Raw genomic sequence first — 22216 nt, forward strand, 5'->3', positions numbered from 1 at the left:
TCAGGTCCAAAATCCCTTTTTGGAAACCTTGTTAGATTTCCTCTCTGTAGCTTTCAGGTGGTGATAAATTCCTTGGGTTAATCACATGCCATAAAAATAAATATTTCTTTTTATGCCATTTGACTCTCTCAGCTTTACAATGCATTTCCACCTGTGGCTGCCCCTAGAAAAGCTATCATTCTACATCTGAACCATCAAGACCCTCCAATGGTCTAACTTACTCCCCTCTTAGTATTCTTTGTGTTTCCTATTGCCCTTGAAACACCACAGATCTAATATGAAATGGTAGACAAAGGGGTTTAGGTGGAATTTGGGCTGGATAAATCTGGATAAAGTAACATGGCTGCTTCATCTACTTCTCTAATTCCTGGCACTATCCTTCCTGACGTGTGTTATAGTTTGTTTATTTTCTAGTCCAGCATTTCAACCAAATGTTATTTGCTCCTGGGCTATAAGTTCAGTCCAGAGTGATAAAGAAGATGTGCGTGGGTATGGAAGGGGTGGGCATGGAGCTCTTTTGTGTCTCTTTGTAGCATAAAGCTTTTGTTGGTGTAAAATCAAGACATTAATAGCAATAGCACAAAGAGAAGCTGTATGGTAGAGCCAGAGGCAAAGGTAGGAAGCAGCTCAGGTGCTGCACACTCCTACCCAGCCACAGCTGTATTTCAGTAGTGCCGGGGGACAACGGGAACATCGCCACTCTGTCACTGCTGCAGAAACAATCTGCCCTCAGTAAATAGTACCACAGAGCATGCACACACCTCTGCCTGCATGGGCTTCAAGTGGCCTGTGCACCCTCAGGACAATACAGGGATGTGTGTGAGGAAGAGAGATATGAGCGATAGTCATCTCAGCTCTTCGCATGCTGTAAAACACCTTCAGGAGGAAAATGTCTTAAGATGTTTGAGTGTGTACACGGGGCCTGTTTCATCTGAATGTGCAATAACTACGGTCATTCAGGTAAAAAGCACCTCTTGGGTATATAAAGACTGTCTAGGCTTTCTGGATGTGAAAAAAACATGATGATCATTGTATCTCCTCTAGCTTATGTGACACGGGACATGGAATTAAACCTTCTGTGTGGAGCCTAAGAATTAGTGGTTCTCTAAAATTTGTCTTCCTAAAAAGGCAGCCAGGAAAACCTTTGATTGCACTGGTGGCTTTCTGTTGTGTCGAATCCTGAATGTGTTATTGAGACCTTTGTTTTACTGTGGATGATACAGGGAAGATTGGCAGAGAAGTCCTTTTAGATACTGAGAGGCAAAATGAACGTATCTGTTCTGTGGCTGTTAGTCTGAAAAGCCAGATCTTAAAAGAGAGTCAGTGCTTTCCTGTCTCCGATAATGTTCAAGTCTGTTTGATCAAAACTGGATGAACATTAAAAGGAAAAAAACACTGCAAACATCCATGCAAATAAACATCACAGCTCGCTCTCAGTGCTATTTATAGCTGTTTCAGTTTAATGACCCCAAACATCACATGAAACATCTAATGTGCTACCAAGACTGTTTATAGGAGACAACTGTCTCAAGAACGTGGTAGTGTGAAGACTCCCACGGCAGCACCCATGCAGAAACTGCAAATCTCCTTGGGTAGCCTCATCCTGTCTAATAATCCTGTTTAGTAAAGTTTCAACAGGGGAAAAAAGTAACGGGATGGGGTTTAGGTCATTGCTCACACACCCTGACAGACAGAGACAGGTCGAAACCAGTGTGCCCGTGTAGAGCATCGGCAATCAATATTAACTAGTACATCCAAAGCATGGACAGATGTGCTGTTGTGCCTACAGCTGGAGAAGTTTGGGGTGTTCCAGCACCCATCTGGTTTCTGCTCTGTCCCAGCAGCTGGTTCCTCCCCCGTGGGGTGAGGCTGCTCACAGTGACAGGGTGGTCCCAGTCTCCCTTGGGTGCTCCTGCCTGCACCAGGACCCAGGGTGCCCACTGCAAGCTGCTCTCTTTCACGGCAGGACAGGAGCAGCGATTTGTGTCAGTGCTGTGGCATATGGGCAGCATATAATGGATTTGTGGATTTGCATAGGCACATGCTGACTCTTCTGGGCAAGAGCGATAGTACTGCTCCTATGCTAGTAAAAATGCTGGAGCAAAACTCTCAAACTCTCTCCCTTGCCATGTGCCTTTGCTGGTCAGCAAGGGTGGGTTTTCTGCTCTGCAACACCAGTGAGCGCTTCAGCCCCATTCAGTGCTTGGTCAGCCCCACTACTTTAAGAGTGCACACTGAAGTACAAAGAGCCTGGCTCCTAACAGTAATTAATAGTTGTTTTCTTCTATATTGCTTTTAATTTACGGAGCTTCAGTCATGGCTGAACTATTCTGTATGCTATTCATTAGCTGATCACATGCCACTGCTAATTTTTTTCAAATGGATTCACTATTTATAAATGTTTGTCGGTTTGTGCCGACACATGAGGGAAGGAGGGACATATTTATGCCATCCACAAGTCTCTAGCGCACATGTTTGCAGCCCTCCTTCAGAGGGGCTGACCTCTCTCTCATTTGCCAAAGATACACCTTTGTTTCCTAAAACTATTTGTCTGGCATTCACCTGTGTGCAGTCCCTAAACCAGATGGTTTGAGATGTCCTCCCTAGACTAACCACCTAGTGAGTCCTCTGGTTGCAGAGGGGGCTGAGTTAGGCTCAGGGGTTGGTATAGCCCCCCCAGTCAACTGAGGGTTTGCATATAGAAAAACAAATGCATTTCTGAGTAAAAATTCTGGGGTGAATACATTTCATGCTAAAAATTGCTGGCTTTTTAAAGTTCATGAGTATCAAACAAGATGCTCAGTGGCTGCCTAAGTAAAAAAGATAACACATCTCCTGTCTGCCTTCCACAGAATGACCCTGTTCATTTTGGCACTATCAAACCAGCTTGGCTAGTAATTAATGGATCTTTTTAGTACAACCTCAGCCCTAATTAAACATCTATAATTTCATATAGTTAGACACAATACAAGTCACCCTGGCTGAGAGACCTTTGCTCACGGAAAAACGGCGTTTGATGTTGGAAGGACAGAATGGAAGCAGCATGTTAAAGCATCTACTCACTATCCAAACAGTCCCCATTGTTACAGCTATGGCCCGTAATATCCTGTTTGTCACTGGGATTGCACTTTGGTTCGCCTGCCCTAGAAACAGCCATTTACCTTGTGGCTAAACCCTTTTGGTGTGGGACTTGGATTTTCACCAAAGGTAAGAAAACCTACTCAGGGTTCTGGCCTCCAGCAAAACCTCTTCAAAATGCCTAGAGAAATAAACAGAATCATAAACTTCCTCGCATCCAACAAAAGAGCCCAGTTTTGTATCCAAATAACAAGTTCGCCTTCCCCATCTGTCTGGCATTACCTCTGACCCTGCTCTATATCCATCACATCCCAGCCCTGGCAACAGGCCCTGAACAAATTCATTTTTGTGGACTGTGGGTGAAATCTGTGGCAGAATATTAGTGGTGTGGAGCTAATAACTGGTTTGGACTTTTGTACAGTGCAGCTGTGTACATGGTGAAACGCCAACAGCCTTTCGTCCCAGGCAGTGCCGTATCCGAGCCTGTCTGCAGGAAGCCTGTTCCTTCCCTGGGTGAAATCCACGCATTGCCTTTGATTTTCTTAGAGGCAGGGTGAGTCCAAATTTTATAAAGTGGTTTCAAGACCTCTCATATGCAAGGCTAAGTACCATGCAGATTTAATACCAGTTGGAGGTCAGCCCTTTGAAATGCTGGTTGCTTCCTCAGGGACACCTTGTTGGTGTGCTTATCTGCTTCGTGCTGTTGAAAAGCTGCCCCAGGTCTGAGGCTGACAAGATGCAATGGAGCAGGGCAAGTAGATGCAGCTGGTGCTGCGGGGCGGTGAACGGTTAATGCCTTGGCCATGACAGCGGTGCATCTGGAGCTCTTCCCAATTCTGGGCTGGATAGCATCACTGTCTCCCCCGAGTCGCTGGAGTCGCGGTGGTGAGAAACTGCTCTGAGATCACAATTGGAATCCTCAGTTTTTAATGCCTTTCCCCCCCCCTCCCGCTACTTTTTCCATTAGAAAGAAGGAAATTTGTAAATGCCCTGGGACTCACAACCAGGCTGTGACCTGGTGAGGCAAGACGAAGCACTTGCTAACACACCACTGCTGCTAATAATGCCTGGGTGAAAAACCTTCAATGGAAAGTGCAGCTTTGCAAAAAACCTGCTGCAATTAATTGCTTATGAGCATTTTCAACACAGACCAGCTGAAATTGGTTTCAGCTTGTTTGGGTAGGTCAAAATGGTTGGTTTTGACAGGGGCAAGGGCACGGGCAGACCAAGCCATGTGGCAAGATAAATTTCAACGTGATTTTTCCAGAGCTTTGACTGCTCTCCAGGATCTGTCTATGTGCAAAACCTTTCTGCATGCTGTGGTGGTACTGCCATGCCCATGTTAACACCACGCCACCTCTCCTTGTGGCCGTGGGCTGCCACGTGGGGAGGGGTAGAAGGGTCCATTGCCACAGAGTATCCTAAAAGCTGTGAGCTTAGAGGTAAGTCTGAGCCTAAGTGAGCTCTTTCCTCTCAGTATACACAGTATATTAAAGTATTTTAGTGGGTTATGTTATATTTTATGCCACATAATGTCTTTATGTTATATGAGTGAAGGTTTTTTTCTGGTACTCTGCTCCAAAAGCCATTTCTATTGCTCAGTTTTGTGTGCTGCTTTGTAGTGAGATAAGTATAATAAATGATGGGATTTCTCCCAGAAATGAAATTCCATTTTTGACCAGTGTTAGTTTTGACCACTGGCACGGGACAAAGTCTCAAAATAGCATGTTAATGTACAGAGCTATATTTTCCCTTATCTCTCTGAACTTTGTCATTAAAAACATTTTTAGTTTACATTTATGTGCTATAATAGTTTAAAAGGCAAACAAGAATAGCTGGAGATACTTTACAAGTCTAAATCTTCAAAGCCTGAAAAAGTAGATTGGCTTAAATGTGCCTGCCTACTGCTTTTAACTGGTGTCCTAAGGAAATTAGGATTATAGAGTGACACTCTTCATCTTCCTGTCCTTCTCTTAGCCCTCCTCTCCCTCAGTGATTTTGGAGCCCACGGGCAATTTCTACCACTTCTGACAGAGAGGAGATGAATTAAGAGACATCCCTGCAAGTGACCTGGTAGGGAAGAGCCTGGTGCCCCACCAAGTGCCAGCCTGAGTGGCTGGCATCAGCACCTGGGTGTGCGCAGCCCCTATGCACACACACTTGTGCTCTCATCCTCACACCAAGGCCACTCAGCCCACAGATCAACATATACGCGGTCCAGTGCCAGCTAGCATTTGGGTTTCTCCATACGCAGAGGCATTTGCAGGGCTTGGCAGAGAGCAGAGGGTGGTGGGCGCTGGAGCCAGCGTATTGCTGGAGAGCAAGGCTGTAAGGGACAAGCAGACCTCAGCTTATCACAGGAAAGTAAGTGGGTGCTATCACAATATAAGACAGAAATCTGTGCAGCCTTGCATAGTATTTGTGCCTTGCGGAAATACTTATTTACACCATAAAATATTATTTCATATATCTCGTTTGGGTAAAGATTTTTTTTCTAAAATGGTTGTTCAGTCTATCTGGTGGTAATAATAGAGAAAAGAGAGTGTTGCTTGCATTAGAAGTGATGCTGCCCACTCTTGTGGAGGAAAAGGTCTTCACATTTCCATGGATCAGATTCTGCAATTACACAGCTTTCTTGTTTGGCCAGTTCATCTGCTAAACCTGACACAAAGCCAGAATGAAAACAGAGATTTTCCCATTACAGAACACCAAATCTATGATAAGCCACGCCATGAAAATTCAGTTTTTAAGGAGGTGGAGAGAGAATGAGGGAAACTCCAACTGCTGCTGCGAGATAAGCAGCAGTTCTGCAGTGCTTCTAAAGTCTGTTTTCAGGGGGGATCTTAAAAACAACAACAACCATAAGTCAAAGGAGCAGTGAGATAAGAAAAACAACAGAATCTGGGATAGGAAAATTTAAGCAGGAGTTTGAGCAACAGTTTTAGCCTGCCACAACAGCTGTGTGGTAACTTTGGACACAGCTGGGTAAAGTAATTGCTACAGATAGAGGCCTGTGAATATTGTGCTTAATCTGTGGGTCTGTTCTGCACACTGATGCAGTCAACATCATCTGTGATCTCTGTTATGTTCATATTTTTTTTTCTTACACTAAAAATTCCCTCAGCATAAAGTACTCAAACCAATCACCGCTTCTGCTTTCTCCACTGTCAAGTTACAATATTAAATTCTATTTATAGATGGAGTAAAAAAATCTCCCTGAGAGCTATATTCTGACAGCACTCAGAGATATGCTGATTTTCTCAAAGATTACTCCTTAAATAGGACATAAATATTGTAATTTATGTAATTTATCACCAACAATGTATATTTTATGTATACATATATATATAATCTTCACCATAACTGCAGCCTGCAAAGTTCAGAACTTCAGAATTGAAAAAAACACCAAACCAAGCAGCTGAATATAACTTGACAGAGGCTGAATTACATTTGTTGTCCCCAAAACCCAGTGCATTTAATTGCATCCCTAATGCTTCTTACTTGCTGAAAACAAACTAAAAATCAGAAGCAAACAAATAAGTTCTCTGCATAAATCCCACGTTGCCCCAATTGTATGAACTACCATCCAAGCTCTCTGGCCACCATCGAGGCCTGGATCACATTCCTGGATGAGAAGTAACCCGTGCATCGCCTCCGAACCATCCCTGATCTTCCCTTACCTCCCACCTGGCCCTCCTGCAGCTCCCCATTAAAATTCCTTTTAAAGCCCTTCCTTACCTGCGTAGTGGTCAAACACGGTGGGCACGTACTCCTCAGGGAAGGCGTCGTTGGCATAGCTCATCAGCAAACAGGTTTTCCCAACCGCGCCATCCCCAACCACCACGCATTTTAACATCTTCTTGGGGTTATTGCTGCTCCCGTCAGTGCAGTTGTCATCTTCTTCCTTGCAGTTCATTCTTGCTGCTGCCGCCGCTGCTCTTGCTGCTCCCAGGACTTCCAAGTGCACATGAAGGAAAAATGAAGTGCGATTGTATTGACTTTTCCTGAGTTTGGAGTAGTGGTGGTGGTGTGGGGGGGAGGAATCTCAAACTCAGGAAATCATACTAATGTTTCCAGGCTGTCACAGCCGCTTCTAACAATTACCAGAGCAGTCAAGAGAATCATCGAGGTGAATAAATTAAATATAAGCAGAGGAATATTGCAAAAATCTGTCCTTTCTTGTTCATCCGAGTCAGGAAATCCTCATCCTGCCCCAGAGTTCTCGGTATTTATTGCGACTTAAAAAATATCAGCAGCCTGCGGCTTTGAGTCGCGACTCCCTTCCTCCAGCCTGGCCGCAGGAATCAGGGATTCCTGTTAAATCCACTCCATTTTCCATTTCATTTCTAACATGGAGGAGAGTCTGGAGGGTTTTAATGGAGTTTTTCCTTTCTTTCTCCAGCTTGCTGTGTGTCAGGAAATCATGGGTTTCCTGCTGAATTCCATATTAGGATCAGTGGGCTTGTGAAGGGCTGCAAACAATGGGAGCTCTGTGTGTATTTGTACTTTGGAGGAACTCTGCCAGGACATGGAGAAAGAAAAACACTAGAGGTCTCTCTGCAGACCGAAGTTTTTAGGCTTCCTGCTCCATCCCGCGCTCAGGCTGCTCTCCGGGCTGCCGGCACTGATTCGGACAAGGAGGATTTTGGAGAGGCATTGGACCTCCGTGGCTGTGCAGGGTATGGCGAGGCTGGGAGCCCCGCTGCTGCCTTGGTGGTGTCGGCTCTGATCTTCCCGGGAGTGATCCCTGCTGATCCCGGGGTCGGTATTTTCGTACATTGGGAAGGAGAAGGGGGGGAGGTGGAAAAGCAGGCAGGAGGTATAGAGGGTAGGTAGAGTTGAATGTGAACTTGCTCTGTGTCTATAGCTCTTTAGAAAACTTGGTTCAGAATAATAAATCATTGATTTTTCAAGTTGGGCACTCAGAAAGTATCCCTTATGTTCCCCCTCGTTTTCCCAAATAAGAAAAAGAGGGATTCCTCCTCCCCACCCCCCTGCCCCAGTGTAGCTTTGTAAACACAGAGAGCTAAAAGAAATAAAGTTACATGAATTAAAATGTGTGTGTATTTATATATATATATATATATAACTCCCCATAGCATTCTGTGGAAAAAACAGCTTTGAACTGTACGATCCCTACCCCCCCCCCCCTCTCCAATCTCAGTTTTGTTCTGGCACTTCATGTGCCTCCTGTCTTCTCTCAATTTAAATATATAGCAGTCTATATGTGGGCAACGTGAAGGGCCAAACTCCCTGCTCCTTCCACAGGAAAGATTTTGGAGTTTCCAGCAGAAATGAGCCAGGCATTGACATAAAGCCTAGTCCAGCGGCTCGGCACATCCTGCTGGCCGCGTTTCCCTTCCATAAGATTAAAAGGCTTTGAAAGGGGGAAACAAGCCCCCGCTGGGGCTCCACAGGGAAGCGCACCAGCGCTACAGGCTTCCCCTGCCTTGCTCATGCCTGCTTAGAAGGAAATGCCCCAAAGCTCGCACAGCTGCTGAGTGACACACACCTGGAAGCGTAAAGACCAACACAATGCTAATAATGAACCTTCCTAGCCCCAGGCTGTGTTCTTCAATGTCTGCACTGAAGGGGGCTCAGCAGACCCACCCGCAGTCTTGCCTGGACAGGCCCAGTCCCATCCCTGAGCTCTTCAGTGACCTGGCAGCATGATGGACCAGGCTTTCAACACCTTCCCCAGGAGGTGCTTAATGGATGAAACAAGGGAACAAGGTTGAACAAGGTTTGTTTCTTTACCTGGATAGCCCCAGGTCTCTGCCTGCTCTTAACAGGCATCTTAGTCATTCAGTAATTTATGCAACCTGCCCCATGTTCATTTTCTTCTCCTCAACCTCCTCTCTGTTGACAAGAGGGATCTTCAGAGGTACTGTTAAACCCAGCACCATACCTATTGTCACAATCATCACTGCAGGATTACCCCCAGTTAGGAGTTTGGGTTGCATCCTTTTAACTTCAAAACTACAACCAAAAGCTGAGGTTTACCCCCAAAACTTGTGAGCTGTAGGCACCCAGTGCCCCATTGTCCAAACAGTCACTCTATTGATCATTTCCACCACCAGCAGCACATCTGGGTCATCCTGGGGGGGCTCTAGTGTTACAGGATTTTGATCTTTAAACTTCCTGCTGCAGCTGGGGCAAAGTCTAAGCTTGTGCCTCTGTTTAGTTATTACATGGCTGGGTTGGTGCACTGATGCTCTCTGTGCCTTTGCTTACCAACCCACTGACCTTGTTGGATAAATTTGCAAAACCCATGAGTAAGCATATGCTGTTGCAAGGTAACCGCAGAGCCCGAGGAAGCAAAAAATAAAAAATCCAATAATTCATGGTTCAGTTCCCCATTACCTCTATCAGACAGAAAAAAACAACTAACTCACTTCCCATTTTACACAGGCATAATTTAGCTGCAAGCTTTTCCAACACCAACCATGGCTTTAGCTAAGGCAAGCCTTAACGCTAGTTAGGCCAGGTTTAGGCCTACAACAAAATACGCACAGTTCATTCCACCACACTCAACAGGGTTGTGTTGCCTTGACCATAAAGCTGGGCAGTCTCAGCACAACTGTGTCCACTTCCATTTTTCTGCAAGAGGCTGAACAGTGGAATTCCTTTGTGGTTTCTCTGGAGGCTTAAAAAATGAAGGAAAACTTCATTTTCCTCCCCACCTTTTTTTAAAGGGTCTTTTAAAATTGCTTAAAGGGGTTAGCTTTTGTGGTTCTTACTGTATTGAGGGGCTGAACTGGAGGGTTTTTGTAGACTCCTCCAATTCCAGGTTCTTATGTATAGGTACCTTGTGGGGTAAGATGCATCAATAAAAGAACTACATCCCTTAGCATGCTTAATGGAAACCTAGCCACTCATTAGACTCTACCTAATGGCTTTCCTGGGAGAGGCAACAAAATTAGTTTATCTGGAAGGTAAGGAAAGTTGACATCTTGCCCATAAGGCTCTTAAATTCAGTGTTACAATTTCGCCTTACCTACACAGATGATATGTATAGCTCTAGTGGAGTTATGATAAAGTTATAAAAGAAGGGGCCAGAAGCATGTTTTCTTTAACCTCGTTACTTTAACGTGGTTTGGCACCATTCAGATCAGCTGGACCAAAACATCTTAAGAGCTGGTTTAGTTGCAAGAACATATAATCACATTGGTTTATACTTCTCTCTCAGGAGGCTGAGACAACATTAACCCCTCTGCAACCTGGGATTGTATATTGCAAAGTTGGCACTGACTTTGCTGTGTGAATCAACAGCCCAGTCCTCTTGTCTATAAGCCTAGCAAAGTTTGAGGCAATCCTGCTATGTCTAACAAGAGATTTCTTAACCTGTAAATTGCAAGTGGCAGTGCTTTAGGTTAACCTGACCCTTGTGCAGTTGCAGTGCAATTTTCAGCTACCCTTAAACTGCTTCTGCAGAGCTGCCTACAAGCCCCAGAGTGGAAGTCATAGGGTTATTGGTAATGATCAGCAAAACTCAGGTCTTGTGATTCAATCTGGATCCAGGGCTTTTTTGCTCTTTCACTAATCAAGTTAGAAACGGCCAGCTTTTCTCACAAGATCTCAGTCCTTCCCATCTTACAAATCCAATAAGAGCAGGCTGGTTTCAAGCCACGAAGTTTGACAAGACGTGCCTGAAGTAAAACAGTGAGCCCAACTAGTCTGAATGCTTGGAAAGCTTGCTTTGCTCCGTGTGGTTCTCAGCTATCCAACCCAATTTTCATCCCACTCATTTTACAAGCCTCTAGCCAAGATCATCATGGCAAGAAGGGAGGCTAAAGAAGACCATAATAGATATAGGCAGATGTTACTAGCACGGGGGAGCAAAGCTGTCACCTGAGGCACTAGCTAGCAAAGATTCTCAAGCAAAGAGCTCTGCTCTAGTTGAAGCGCTTCTGACCTTTTGTTAATTAACAAATTAACTGGCTGCAGATCTGTTCCTGGGACTGCATAGTATGTCCAATTCCCACACGTCTGTGTGGAAGCATCAGCTTCATCTTCATCAGCACAGGTCTGACAGGACAGTCCCTGCAGCTGCTTCCTCAGGGATCAGCGAGTTCAAGGCCTGTGAGAGGAATTTTGGTGAGATCTGTGGGAGGTGAAGGACTTGCAAATTTGTTAATTAGCTCTGCAGTGAGCAGTATGTTTGCCAATTAAATCCATTCTCTATTTCTCTGCAGGCTTTCAGAGGGAGAAAAAGAAAAAAGAAAAAGAGCTGTATTGTGCTCTTCCAGCTCTTTCCCTAACCAAATCTGCCACTGCCACATTTTTCCCCAGTGCCTCCTGTCATCTTTCTTTATGCAATTTTATGAGCTTAAAGCTTGTAAGTTAGAGGAATTTTCTCCGTTAACTATTTTCCTCATCTCATCTTTCATTAGGCCTTGCCCTCCTTATTCCTCCCCTGCATCATCCCTTCTTGGCCTAAACAGAACAGATCTGTCCCTACATTCTCACCCATAGGAGGCAGCTCTATGGGCTGGGGGATTTTGAAGGCGACTGCAGTACCATTAAGCTTTTCTCCCCACCTCTTGTTGCTAGAAACGGCCTCATCCATCCTCCCTCCTTCCACCTACCAGCGCTGACGTGGGAATGAAGTTTCTGGCACTGCTGCTGAACTGTAAATTGACTTCAGGTAAATCTCACTTTTTTTTTTACTTTTTCTTTGTCCAATCTGTTGGATTGTCAGAGGGTTTTTCTTTTTTTTGGGGGGGGTGAGGGGGGACAGGGATTGTATTGGTATCAGACTGAGCATAGCAGAACCATACTGAGCTTAATTATCACTGTGCAGTTCAAAGCCAGGTCAGATTCTGCACCTTTTCTGGACTGTGAGATGGTAAGAGCCAGACTCTTGCAGTTAAATGAAATCAATACTTTAAGCATCCCTGTAGTCACCACACTCTCAGGGGAGCCTCCTGGACCCCTAGTCCTAGATAGAGTAGGCTTGGGGTTGTTCCTCTTTATTCTTGGGTTGTCTGGATGTGCCTCCACAATGCGGCAAGAAAAATTGAAATGAAGGCATTTTATCTTTATTCCCTCCAGCCTCTGTTCCCCTTTCTTGCTGGCAGCCCCATCCATCAGCCTCCCACCCTGGTGAAATGGTCGTTGAGACCTCAAGTGAATTTGATATGTTGAAAAGCAGAAGCAGTAAAAAAGGGAGGAAAAAATAACAATTTAGCATTGACCACAGTGGGGATGGAAGCACTCTGCGTGAAGCATTTTTAGAGGCAGTTTGCTGAACGGGTAGGTGCTGAGGTTCGGCTTTGAGGCTTGTTGAGTGAGAGCAGGCCTCTTTACAGCCATCACACGCCATCAGTCATGCTGCCACCATCACCACCACCGTGGTGGTCCACACCAGCAGCAGGGAGTCTCCTGTTTCATGCTGCTGCCATGGATATAATTAGTGTCATTGGGTTTCCCTTTGGAATGAGGAGCTTATAAAACAAATGACTTTGGGGATATGAGGTCAAGCAAAGGATGATTCATGTCCTGCTCATCAGAGTACCCTCATCGCCGAACTTGTTTCCAAAAAACAGCTGCTATCTAATGAGACCTGCAACATGGTGTATTTGTGGGTTTATGACGGGAGGGATGGAGGGATTATTTTCAGCTAGGAAAGATGATGATCAGCTTGTTAATTTACAGTTCTTTCTGCATCACTGACTGTAGATAGTGCTGTGTTACCCATCCATGAAGCTGACGGTACTTGTCCAGTGGCTGTATTTCCAGCTGTTCTGTTTATAGGTATATTTGGATGTATTAGGTATATATATATACCTATATACCTATATATACATATATATATATAAAAATATATATACATATGTATATATATGTATATATATATATGTATATATATATGTATATATATATACATATATATACATATATGTGTATATATATATATATAGGTATATAGGTATATATATATACCTATATTTATATATAGGTATATTTGGACCCTGGGGGTCAGTTTTCCTTGGAGGTGTGAAAGTACCCTCTGGATGGTGGAATATATGCATCTGGTGGTCTGGTGCATCCCTCCATTTGCATCAGGGTTCTCTCACTTCCTTCTAGAAAATTGTTGGCTGTCACCTCTGCCTTCTCTCCTGTCTAGTATCTGTCTTCCATGGCTATTTCATATAGCTTTTTTAAGTCTTCCCCTCCCCTTCCCTCTCCCTCAAGTAGGGCTGATGTCTGAAAAAAATCCATTTACTCCTCTCCATATGACAGTTGGGAGAACTGGACTTAAGTATGTGTTCAGCCTGGGATCAACAGAGCAAGAAAACAAAAGCAAAACACGTTAGGCATTTTCTTCCTACCTACCTATGGTGTTTTCTGTAGAGGATCCTTTTCTAAATTACATTTATTTTAGGTTGAGCAATACAGCAGGAGGTTAAACAAGAAGGAACCTCATCTATGCCTCTTCTGTACCTTAAAATATCATTTGCAACTGCATATGATGGACTGCTGAGAAAGTAAAAGGCCTGCAATCAGGAAATCAAACTGCACCAAGGGCCCCAAATTGCGACCAGTTAGCAGAGTGCATACGTGTATGCAGTGAAGTCATTAAAGGGACAAATCTATTTTGTTCACTTGTGAGTAATGCTTGGGACATAATCCGCAATTTCTTTAGAAGCAGAGAAAGCTCCCCAAGTTAGATGTGACTGAAAGTTATGTTTCCAATGGGGAGAAAACATTCACGTCTAAAAACATGCCAGTTGGAATCTGTAGGTTTTCAGCTTCCCCCTTTCAGGCCGGATTGCCAAGCTGGCTTTATCATCGGAATGAGCACACAGCTGATTCATAAAACATTCATGCAGAGTTTTTACTCTCTTGGAAAGAAGGGAGCAGGCTGCTTCCAGGGAGGGGATATGCTTTTGTGCTTCAAGGGATCTTTCTCCACTCAAAAATTAGCAGGAGGCTGGCGCTGCCTCCACATTTCAGGAGCACGCAGATGGGACAAGGACCAAGGTGGAAAACGAAGGTCTAGCAAGATTGTGATGGGCTTTTTCTCCACTGTGTCTCCTTACTGAGCCTATCCTGAGCACAGCGTTGTGGCAAAGGCACTGCAATGAGATCCAGGGACCCATTTCCAAACCCACTGCTCAGACATGCATAAGTGGAGTGGATCATTTAAGCCATGCCCTTACCTCATGTGTAAAACAGGAAAGAGAAATGCTTCCTATTTTTTTTTTTTTTTTTTTTTTTTGTGTGTGTGTGTGTGTTTTTTTTGTTTTGTTTTGTTTTGTTTTTTTACTGCTAACCTTCAGAGCAGAGAGCAACTCCTGCAGCATGTGAGGGGTGTGTGTCTGTGGCAGAGCTAAACCAACCTATTTTCTGGCTGTCACCAAGAAAGCATTTGGTCAGACCTCACAGTGAGCTTGTTAAAGGCAAAAACTGTTCCAGGTATATGTTGTTTTCCTTCATGTTGTATTTCTGTGGGCTGAACTTCTCTAACTCTCTCTCAGGACAACCCAGCTTTCCATCAGTGACAGAGTGATGGGAGGAGAGCTGACAGCAGCAGGGGACTTTTTTTTTTTTTTTCTCCCTTTTGTAGCAATTGGGTTTGTATCACCCAATTGTGCTCTTTCTCCAGCAGAATTAGGGTGTGTTGCTAAAACAAATGAGGAACACGTGCATCCTACCCAAGCTGCAGAAACTTGTGCATGAAATTGCATGAGGCCAAAGGTCAGAGCATTAAAGCAAGGCCTTGGGACCTACAGGTACCCGAAGGTATACTGGAAGGCAGAGGGAGAAAAATCTTAATTTGCTGTGCCTGCTGGCTACTCACAGACAGTTTTTGCGGCCACAGCAAATGCAGGAGCTGTATTTGGTAGCTCACCACTTGGGGAAAGAGGTCTCAAAGCATTTGGGGGAAGTGGTAGCTGGTAGTTCTGCTCAGTAGCTGGTAAGCTTTCTGCCCTAATGGACTGTACACCGAGATCTTCTTGTGGCCAGAAGCCATTAGACACATATAAAGTACCTTGGGGTGCTGGGAAGGGATAAATAAGGGCTTTGGGGAGCAGCTGGAATGACTCCCCAGAGCTCACCACAGAGGGGGCCACCAGGTGCTGCCACCCTTAGCAGGTCCTGGTGGCTCAGTCCCTCTCCACCATGAGGACCACATTACGGTGTATGAATTGTACCTAGCTTGAAGGCCACAGCCTGGGCTCCCTGAGCTCATGCCATGGCAGTGTGTCCCTGTGCTCTGTAAAGTGTGTGTCCCCAGTACTTCCCAAGAGGTCTATGCAGGATTTGTTATGCTTGGCAGAGTTTTTGCTGCAGTTGATACAGCTGTCAATGTACCTGTGATAACATATTTGGCTTGTGTGTGTGTCATAAGCTGCAGTCACAGCTATGGGTTGCAGAGCAGACATGCCATGGTAGATGTTCCTGGCTCTTTCATGCTGATTTAGAAACTTTTTCACCCATCTGTGCCACCTCTTTCTCACTGTCATGTGGCTTATTCCTCTGCCAAGAGGGCACTGAGATTTTTCATTAGGAAGCACTGCTTATTCAACGATGGCCATTTGTGAAATTTAGGCATAGTGTGTCATTGGGGAACTGTGACTGCTAAATTCTGCAATATGGTACCAAGTTCCTAAGGGCCAGAATTTCCTTTCCCTGCTCCCTGTGCTCCCACTGTGGCACATTTGTATAAAATGAGCCTGGCTGCACATTTGCCACCATCTCAGAGCTGTCTGGGTTTGCTTTCGGTGTATGCTATTAAGTGGCAGGAATCCCTGTGGATTGTTTTCCTCGGATCAGCAGCATTTGAAGCCACGCTGTCTTCGTGAAAATGTATTCTGTAATGGTGATTTAATAGGCAAAAGTGACTCATGAGAATTTCAAATTTGGTTTGACTTTTTTGCAGCCAAAGGTCCTGTAATGCACCCGAGAGGTTATGGAGTCTCCATCCTTGGAGATCTTCAAAAAAACATCTGGACATAGACCTGGACAACTGGCTGTAGGTGACCCTGCTTGAGGAGAGGGGTTGAACAAGATGACCTCCACAGGTCCCTTCCAACCTCACCCAGTCTGTGATTCTGTGATCAGATAGACCGCGCTTGAGGCTCCTCTCTGTTGTGAAGCAAAATGAAGTACATACCTATATTTTGTATGCCTCTCTCCACATGCATCTCTAAGGACTGGAACTGCAGCATATTTCAAGAACTTGTGCAGAGTCCTCCAGTCACGCAAGAAATCATGACATTAGGTTCTTGCGTTTATCATCATTTCTTTCAAAACAAATATGCTGTAAACTGCAGCTTTAGCGAGTAATATGGGGATCGGTTACCAGTGAACTGTTATTGACTCAGTTTGACTTCAACATATTTTTTTTGCTGTCTTCATGACATATTTGGTAACAGTCAAATACAGGTTGCTGGTTGTTACAGCAGTGAGTAATGTCTAGGAGGTGGTGAGGGGGATCCATCATCTTTTTTAGTCTTGTCTCTCTGATTTTTGAATGGCAAGCATCTGACCTATCTCTTTGGCTTATGTTGGGGATGAACTCTATGTTTTCAGATATTCTGGGAAACGTGTAACTTCTCTTCCTTGCCTGTGGCAGCAGCTTTTGGGCAGAGGCCTCTGCATCCTTTCTCCAGAGGGCTGTGATCAGTGCTGTGTGGATATGAACAGACGCCTTGAAACAAATGGGTTTATTTAACATGTGAAGCAAAACATTAGAGGAACTAACTTAAAAACAGCAAGCAGCTGATAAGCATCTGTAATTTAAGCTTCAGACTTCTTTGATGGACTTTACTCATCATTGACAGGAGGAGAACAACCCCATATTACGTGCTTTAACTAATGCAGGCAATCTGAAGACACAGCCTGCTCTCAGTAGGCATCACCCAGTAGGATTTTTTTCTTGGAAATGCTTTTCCCAAAGCTCTGGGCCTGCTGTGCTCATCTGAGCCCTGTGACCATATGGTGCACTGGCTGTTGTCAGGGGACCCAGCTGTGAAGCCTTCCTTTTTCTTTTTCAGCTCAAGCATCAAAGCAGCCTGAGAGCACAGTGTTGCAGGAACCACTCCGTAATCATACCCTCCAGACCAATTCATTTTTAATGCCTTGGCCTTAGAGCTTGTGATATACTATCACGCTCCCATGTTCAGTCCCGAGCCCACCAACCTTCATCACAGTCACGAGCTGAGCTGAGAGCCCCACAGGGCACGTGCTGTTTAGATACACAATTGCAAATAAACCTGATGGCCTCAGAAAACATTTCAAACCTTCCTGTCCTCTCTGTTTCTGCCACACACCTATACCTGAGAAGGGAAAGCTCTTGAGTCGTGGAAAATGTCATGTCTTTCTCTCTGTCACAGGTAAGAGCCCTCTCCTTTGGTGGCAAATGAACATCAGCAATAAGGTTCTTCATTTCAGCTTCTTACTATTACACAATTTGAAATGCTCCAGTGATTTTTAATCTTTGCTCTATAAGATCTTCAGAGATTCATCTGCTTTCAAAATGGCCAGTGAGAATAATTTTGCTGTGTTAGCTATTGGGTAAATAAGAAGTCTCACTTAAACCTGTTCACTAAGTGTCTGAATTATGGCATGGTACTTACACATCTTTCCTTATTCTCCAGTGTCTTGAGCATTATTAATTTTTAACAGATTGGAAGTGCAGCTCAGATTGCCACCAGACACTTCTTGCCTCTCTCAATTTCATTTAGACCATCTTGGGCCATATTTTAATTATTGGCAAAAGTGAAAACCAAACCCGAAAACCTTACTTTGTAGGTTTTCCCACAGAAAGAGCTGCTAAGCTCCTCAGAAAATCTGTCCCCGTGAGACTTCCCAACTTTTTTGACCAGGTTCAGTTCTCAGTTCTCTTCCAGATTTGCACTGAGGTAACAGGCATAGGAAAACAGTCCACTGGGAAATCGTGTGAGAGTGGGTTCATGTGACAGATCTTTCTGCAGCTTGTCATGCCATGAATAGCAGAGCAACAGCCTTTCAGCACTCAACCATGTCACTGCCTGCATTACTTTTGATGGAACTGGGGTGAATGCCTGCTTGTGGAAATAAGGAAAAAGTTAGCTGAGTCTTTTTAACTCATGGAAAGGGTTGGTGTGTGCTTTCATTGAAAGTTTGCATAGTATCTTGGTTTAAGTGTCCTCCTGTTACTGTCCCTGCTCTGGTGGCTTTGCGCTGGCATGTAGGATTTGCATTCAGCAGTGCTGAGAAGACCACAGAGGTTACATTAAGCACTGTAAAAGCATACAGGGAAACTCAGCAGCTCCAGCCCCATGGTGTTTGCAGTCTAAAGGTGCAAATGACAGGAGGGAACCAGAAAGGAAAGGGCTGTCCAGCTCACGTGTTATGTAGTGGTATGGCTAGAAATAGCAGCCCATGCCCTTGACTCATGAATCAGTGGTTATCTTCTCAGTTAAATGCCTTTGAGTCATGTGCTGTGCCTACAGCACGTTGCTCCAAGTGCAAGACCAGGGCCAGGCAAGCTGTTTGTTTGCAGGATTTTCCTGCTGTGGGATCTGTCACTCTTCAGTATTTGGGAAGGACTGAGCATGAGGTGCTAAAACTGTCCTTTGGATGCTACTCAGCTGTAGTGCAGACAACCTGTGGGCTCAAGATGGATATCCTCTGAGCCTCTCCATAGCAGAAAATGTTTAGTAGAGATGTGTCTTGGAAAAGCACATTCCCTTTCCCTACTCAGCTGTATCAAAGACTGTATGGATATAGACAAGGAAAATTTGATGGCACAGGGGCCTCTCCTTTGTTCATCTCTTCCATCCTGTCTATGTTTAGACCATCCTCATTAACCAGGCTTGAATTTGGATTTGAACTTGCTGCATTGCACAGCTCACACCAGCTGCAGCTGTTCTGCCCCAAGGGGCAAAGTGCAGAGCTGGACACTTGCCTGTGGCTGGATTTCCTTGGCTGGCAAGTCCCTTGGCTCCTGGCTGACACAAGCCAGTTTGGGAGCCAAGAAGTTGTCAAGTTTATGGTTTTGAGAAGAGCAGAATCAACATGGGTTTGAAACTTCTGAGAAGGTCTTCTCTCTGCCTTCCAGAGCACAGAAACCATGTTTATGCCTGAGCAGACCGGAGCTGATAAAGCCAGCAGCTTCACATAGCCACGAGCTGACCCCTTGCAGTACGCAGCTGCTCACAGCTGTCCCACTGTGGATGCACACAGCTTCATTTTTATGGTGTAGGGTGAAAATTTGGGCTTTTAAACACTATCAAGCTATTTGCTTCTCTTTCTCTGTCTCTTTCCACAGCTGACCTCAATGTCTAGCTGTAAAGGCATTCTCTGGTTTGAGTGCTGCTGAGCAGAGTGACATCCCGGCCTCTCCTGCTGCTCTGTAATTAACAGCCCCAAACATGGAGCAGTGTCTGACCCTCTGACATTTTTTTGCCAGGGCTTTTATTAATTTGACACTAGTTTTCATAGCAACTCACCAGGGAGCTGTAGCACTCAGCTGTACCTGACAGAAAATGGTGGGTTTATATGCTCCAAAGGTTGTACTGAGCCTCAGAGGCAAACTGCAGTTTGAATCCTCCAAGTCTTTGTTTAAAAATAAATAAATAAATTAAAGGATTGAAGTGGGAACAGAACAATTGAAAAGTAGTATTTATATCACCTTGGGCTGCCAAACTCTGTTATCATGGTCTATCAAAACTCCCACCCTGTGGGGATCAGGCACGTAGACTTGTAACATCCCTGTGCTCAGTTCCACTAACGTCCCTGTTCCTGAGGGGACGCTGCCTTGTACCTGGGAACTAACTTAAAATGAAGGGATGTTTCATTCATTACCTGATGGAGAATTATTTCAAATTCTGAAGTGAGCTTTTCTCGTTTCCATTAAAAACTCTTCTCAGTGCTCTTGCGATCCCTTCACTCCTGCTGTACTTACTTCTGACATGAGCAGACTCTTTCATAGTAATGTTTGGACACCTCACATGTTTTTTACTTGGGTCAGACACTGTGATGGTGGCCACGACACATGCAGGTTTGGTATTACTTTTTTTGTGGACTTATACCCTTGTTTTCACATGGTCTTTTGCCTCAGGGTTCCTTATCCTAATGCAATTTGGTGGCAGTGTTTGTTCAGTGGAAACTCTGTCTTAATTGGGGAAAATCCTTTTTTCTTTTTGAAAAGAGAAAACTTTAAATGTTCTGTTTAAGGTAGTTTTGCATTTGCAGATAGTCTCCTTACTTAACTCTAAATTTCAGACATGATCTGGTTGCTCTAAGGAGGGACTCAGTCCTCCCCAGATTGCTTTTCACCTTTGGGTCATTTACAGCCTTTCCTATCTTTTCTCTTTGTTGACCAGTTTGCAAGCACCTCCCTCATCTGTTTCCCCTTCTGTGTGCAACACAGTGCTCTGCAAAGGCCCAGCTATTGTTTCCTTGTTTTATTGTTAGTCACCTTTTTCTGACGTAACTGGAAAACATTACCAACGTCACCTTCTTTCCTGGCAGAAATCAGGCTGCTTCCTACCTGTCTTCCTTTTGTGAGGGCAACCTTGCCTACAGATATCAATAGAAATGCTGTTTAAATCTCTTCCAGTTGTTGGTTTTCTGGGAATTATCACTTCAGAGGGGGCTTTTAGCATGTCCAGGGTTCTCCTCCAGATGGTTCCTGACAGTCCCCTCAGACAGTCGATATGTGTTGTTGTGCTATTATTCAACATGAAGGCATCCTTCAGTACTGTCTGGAGGCTCAGCCTTGTACAGCATGAGACTCTGTCCAACAGTGGATCTTGTATAATGGTAAACAGTTTATTCCATGCATGGCTCATTTCTCCCCCCCACCTGCTAACGTTGGCTTTATGCTGTCCGTCACAGTATCCACATTTTTGCCTGTTCTTGGCTAATACCTTAGTTCTTCTGCCTAGGAATTTCTCTTCCAACAGAAAGTAAATCTGTAATTCCTTTAGCCTCAGGCCATTGCTCCATGGTGTTTATCCTCTGAGTCTTGAATAAAACCTTTCTGAAAAGCCTTGCTTGCAGGTGACATACCATACCAGTGGTCAGTGTGTGTTTAAGAAGTATTGTAGCTCTTAACACTGCATCACCCCTATGCCAATTTAACAGTAGTGGCTCAATATCTTCACATCCTATATTTTTACTATTCCTTAACAGATCTCCTGTATAAATTCTCTTAAAAACTCATTAATTTCTATCTCAGTTCCACTTAATAGCTCAGTGAGGCTTCTATAAAGTAGCGTGCAGTTGAGACAGAAGTTCCTCTCTCTCCCACACCCTGTTTCTGATGGGGATAATATATGATCATGTGTGCCTGTCAACTGCAAGTGTTGTGGTCCCGCAGTGGTCTTCAGCTCATGCATCAACACCTGCTGCTAATTCTGGTGGGTAGGTGAACAGGCTCACACTGCTGTTCGTCCCTGGTTGCTTCCATTTGCAGTGAGGTATAATTTCAGGGACTGCACATTGCATTCATTTGCAAAGCAAAAAAAGAAATAAAATTCTTAGGTATAGGCAAATTTGGGATGAAGGAAAGGGCGAAGAACATCCAGACACCGTAAAGGTGCAATCTGTGTCCAAAGCATGCCCTGATGCAGTTTCACAGCTGCCAGCAGAGAGGGGTAGTCAGCCGTGTAGACAACAGCTGCATTGCCAAGGAACAAAATTACAGAGCCAGATGTTCTTCTTGGAAGTACATTACACCGAACTTGGCAGATGAGTGCTGTAGCTGCCAAGTACGCCTCTTATTTGGTCATAGGTAATGATCCCTCTATCAGGGAATGCAAAAAAAAAAAAAAAAAAAAAAAAAAGACCACACAGAAAATCCTCATCAAAATGTTCTACTTGAAACCTTGAAACATTAACTTTTCCTTGATCAAAAAGACGCAGAAGCTCCATGGCAACCTTCACATCTAGTTTGACAGATGATGTTGTTTACTACCAGGCATGAAGTGAGAAACTTGCAGTAACCAATGCCAAACACTTTCAAGGTATTTGCTACTGAAAGGTGACTAAGAGGCTGAGATAATTTTTATAGCACCCACAGTTGTTTGTGGGCGCTGTTGTAATTCTCAGCTAGGGCTGCAAGTGAGAAGGAGAACTTCTGGTCCTGTCTCTAAAGTAAATATCAGCACTTCGGGTTTCTGAGGATATGTTTGTGCTG

At 44.4% G+C, this 22216-nt stretch overlaps 2 protein-coding genes across 5 annotated transcripts in view; one reads left to right on the forward strand and one right to left on the reverse strand.

The window, feature by feature from the left end:
* The window catches only part of RHOJ (ras homolog family member J), a 55016-nt gene extending 47461 nt beyond the window's left edge, over nucleotides 1–7555 (reverse strand). Inside the window, exon 1 of the mRNA XM_084522822.1 lies at nucleotides 6817–7555. Coding sequence (XP_084378948.1) covers nucleotides 6817–6994 — 178 coding nt within the window. The 5' untranslated portion in view covers nucleotides 6995–7555. The remainder of the gene's footprint in view (nucleotides 1–6816) is intronic.
* The window catches only part of LOC311438434 (uncharacterized protein), a 46220-nt gene continuing 27054 nt past the window's right edge, over nucleotides 3051–22216 (forward strand). For 2 of the 4 annotated variants that reach the window (XR_014694090.1, XR_014694091.1), the window contains exons 1-3: nucleotides 7654–7839; nucleotides 8637–8821; nucleotides 11632–11725. Coding sequence is in view for 1 of the 4 variants with exons in the window: in XM_084522828.1 (XP_084378954.1) it covers nucleotides 8794–8821; nucleotides 11274–11416; nucleotides 11632–11725 (265 nt within the window). In the remaining 3 variants the exon portion in view is untranslated. Of the gene's footprint in view, nucleotides 3964–7534; nucleotides 7840–8636; nucleotides 8822–11273; nucleotides 11417–11631; nucleotides 11726–15967; nucleotides 17321–22216 lie in introns of those variants that run through there. The other 2 variants (XM_084522828.1, XR_014694089.1) reach the window with 2 other exon arrangements.

Source organism: Aythya ferina (assembly GCF_964211825.1).
Source record: "Aythya ferina genome assembly, chromosome: 5".
NCBI classification, from domain to species: Eukaryota; Metazoa; Chordata; class Aves; order Anseriformes; family Anatidae; genus Aythya; species Aythya ferina.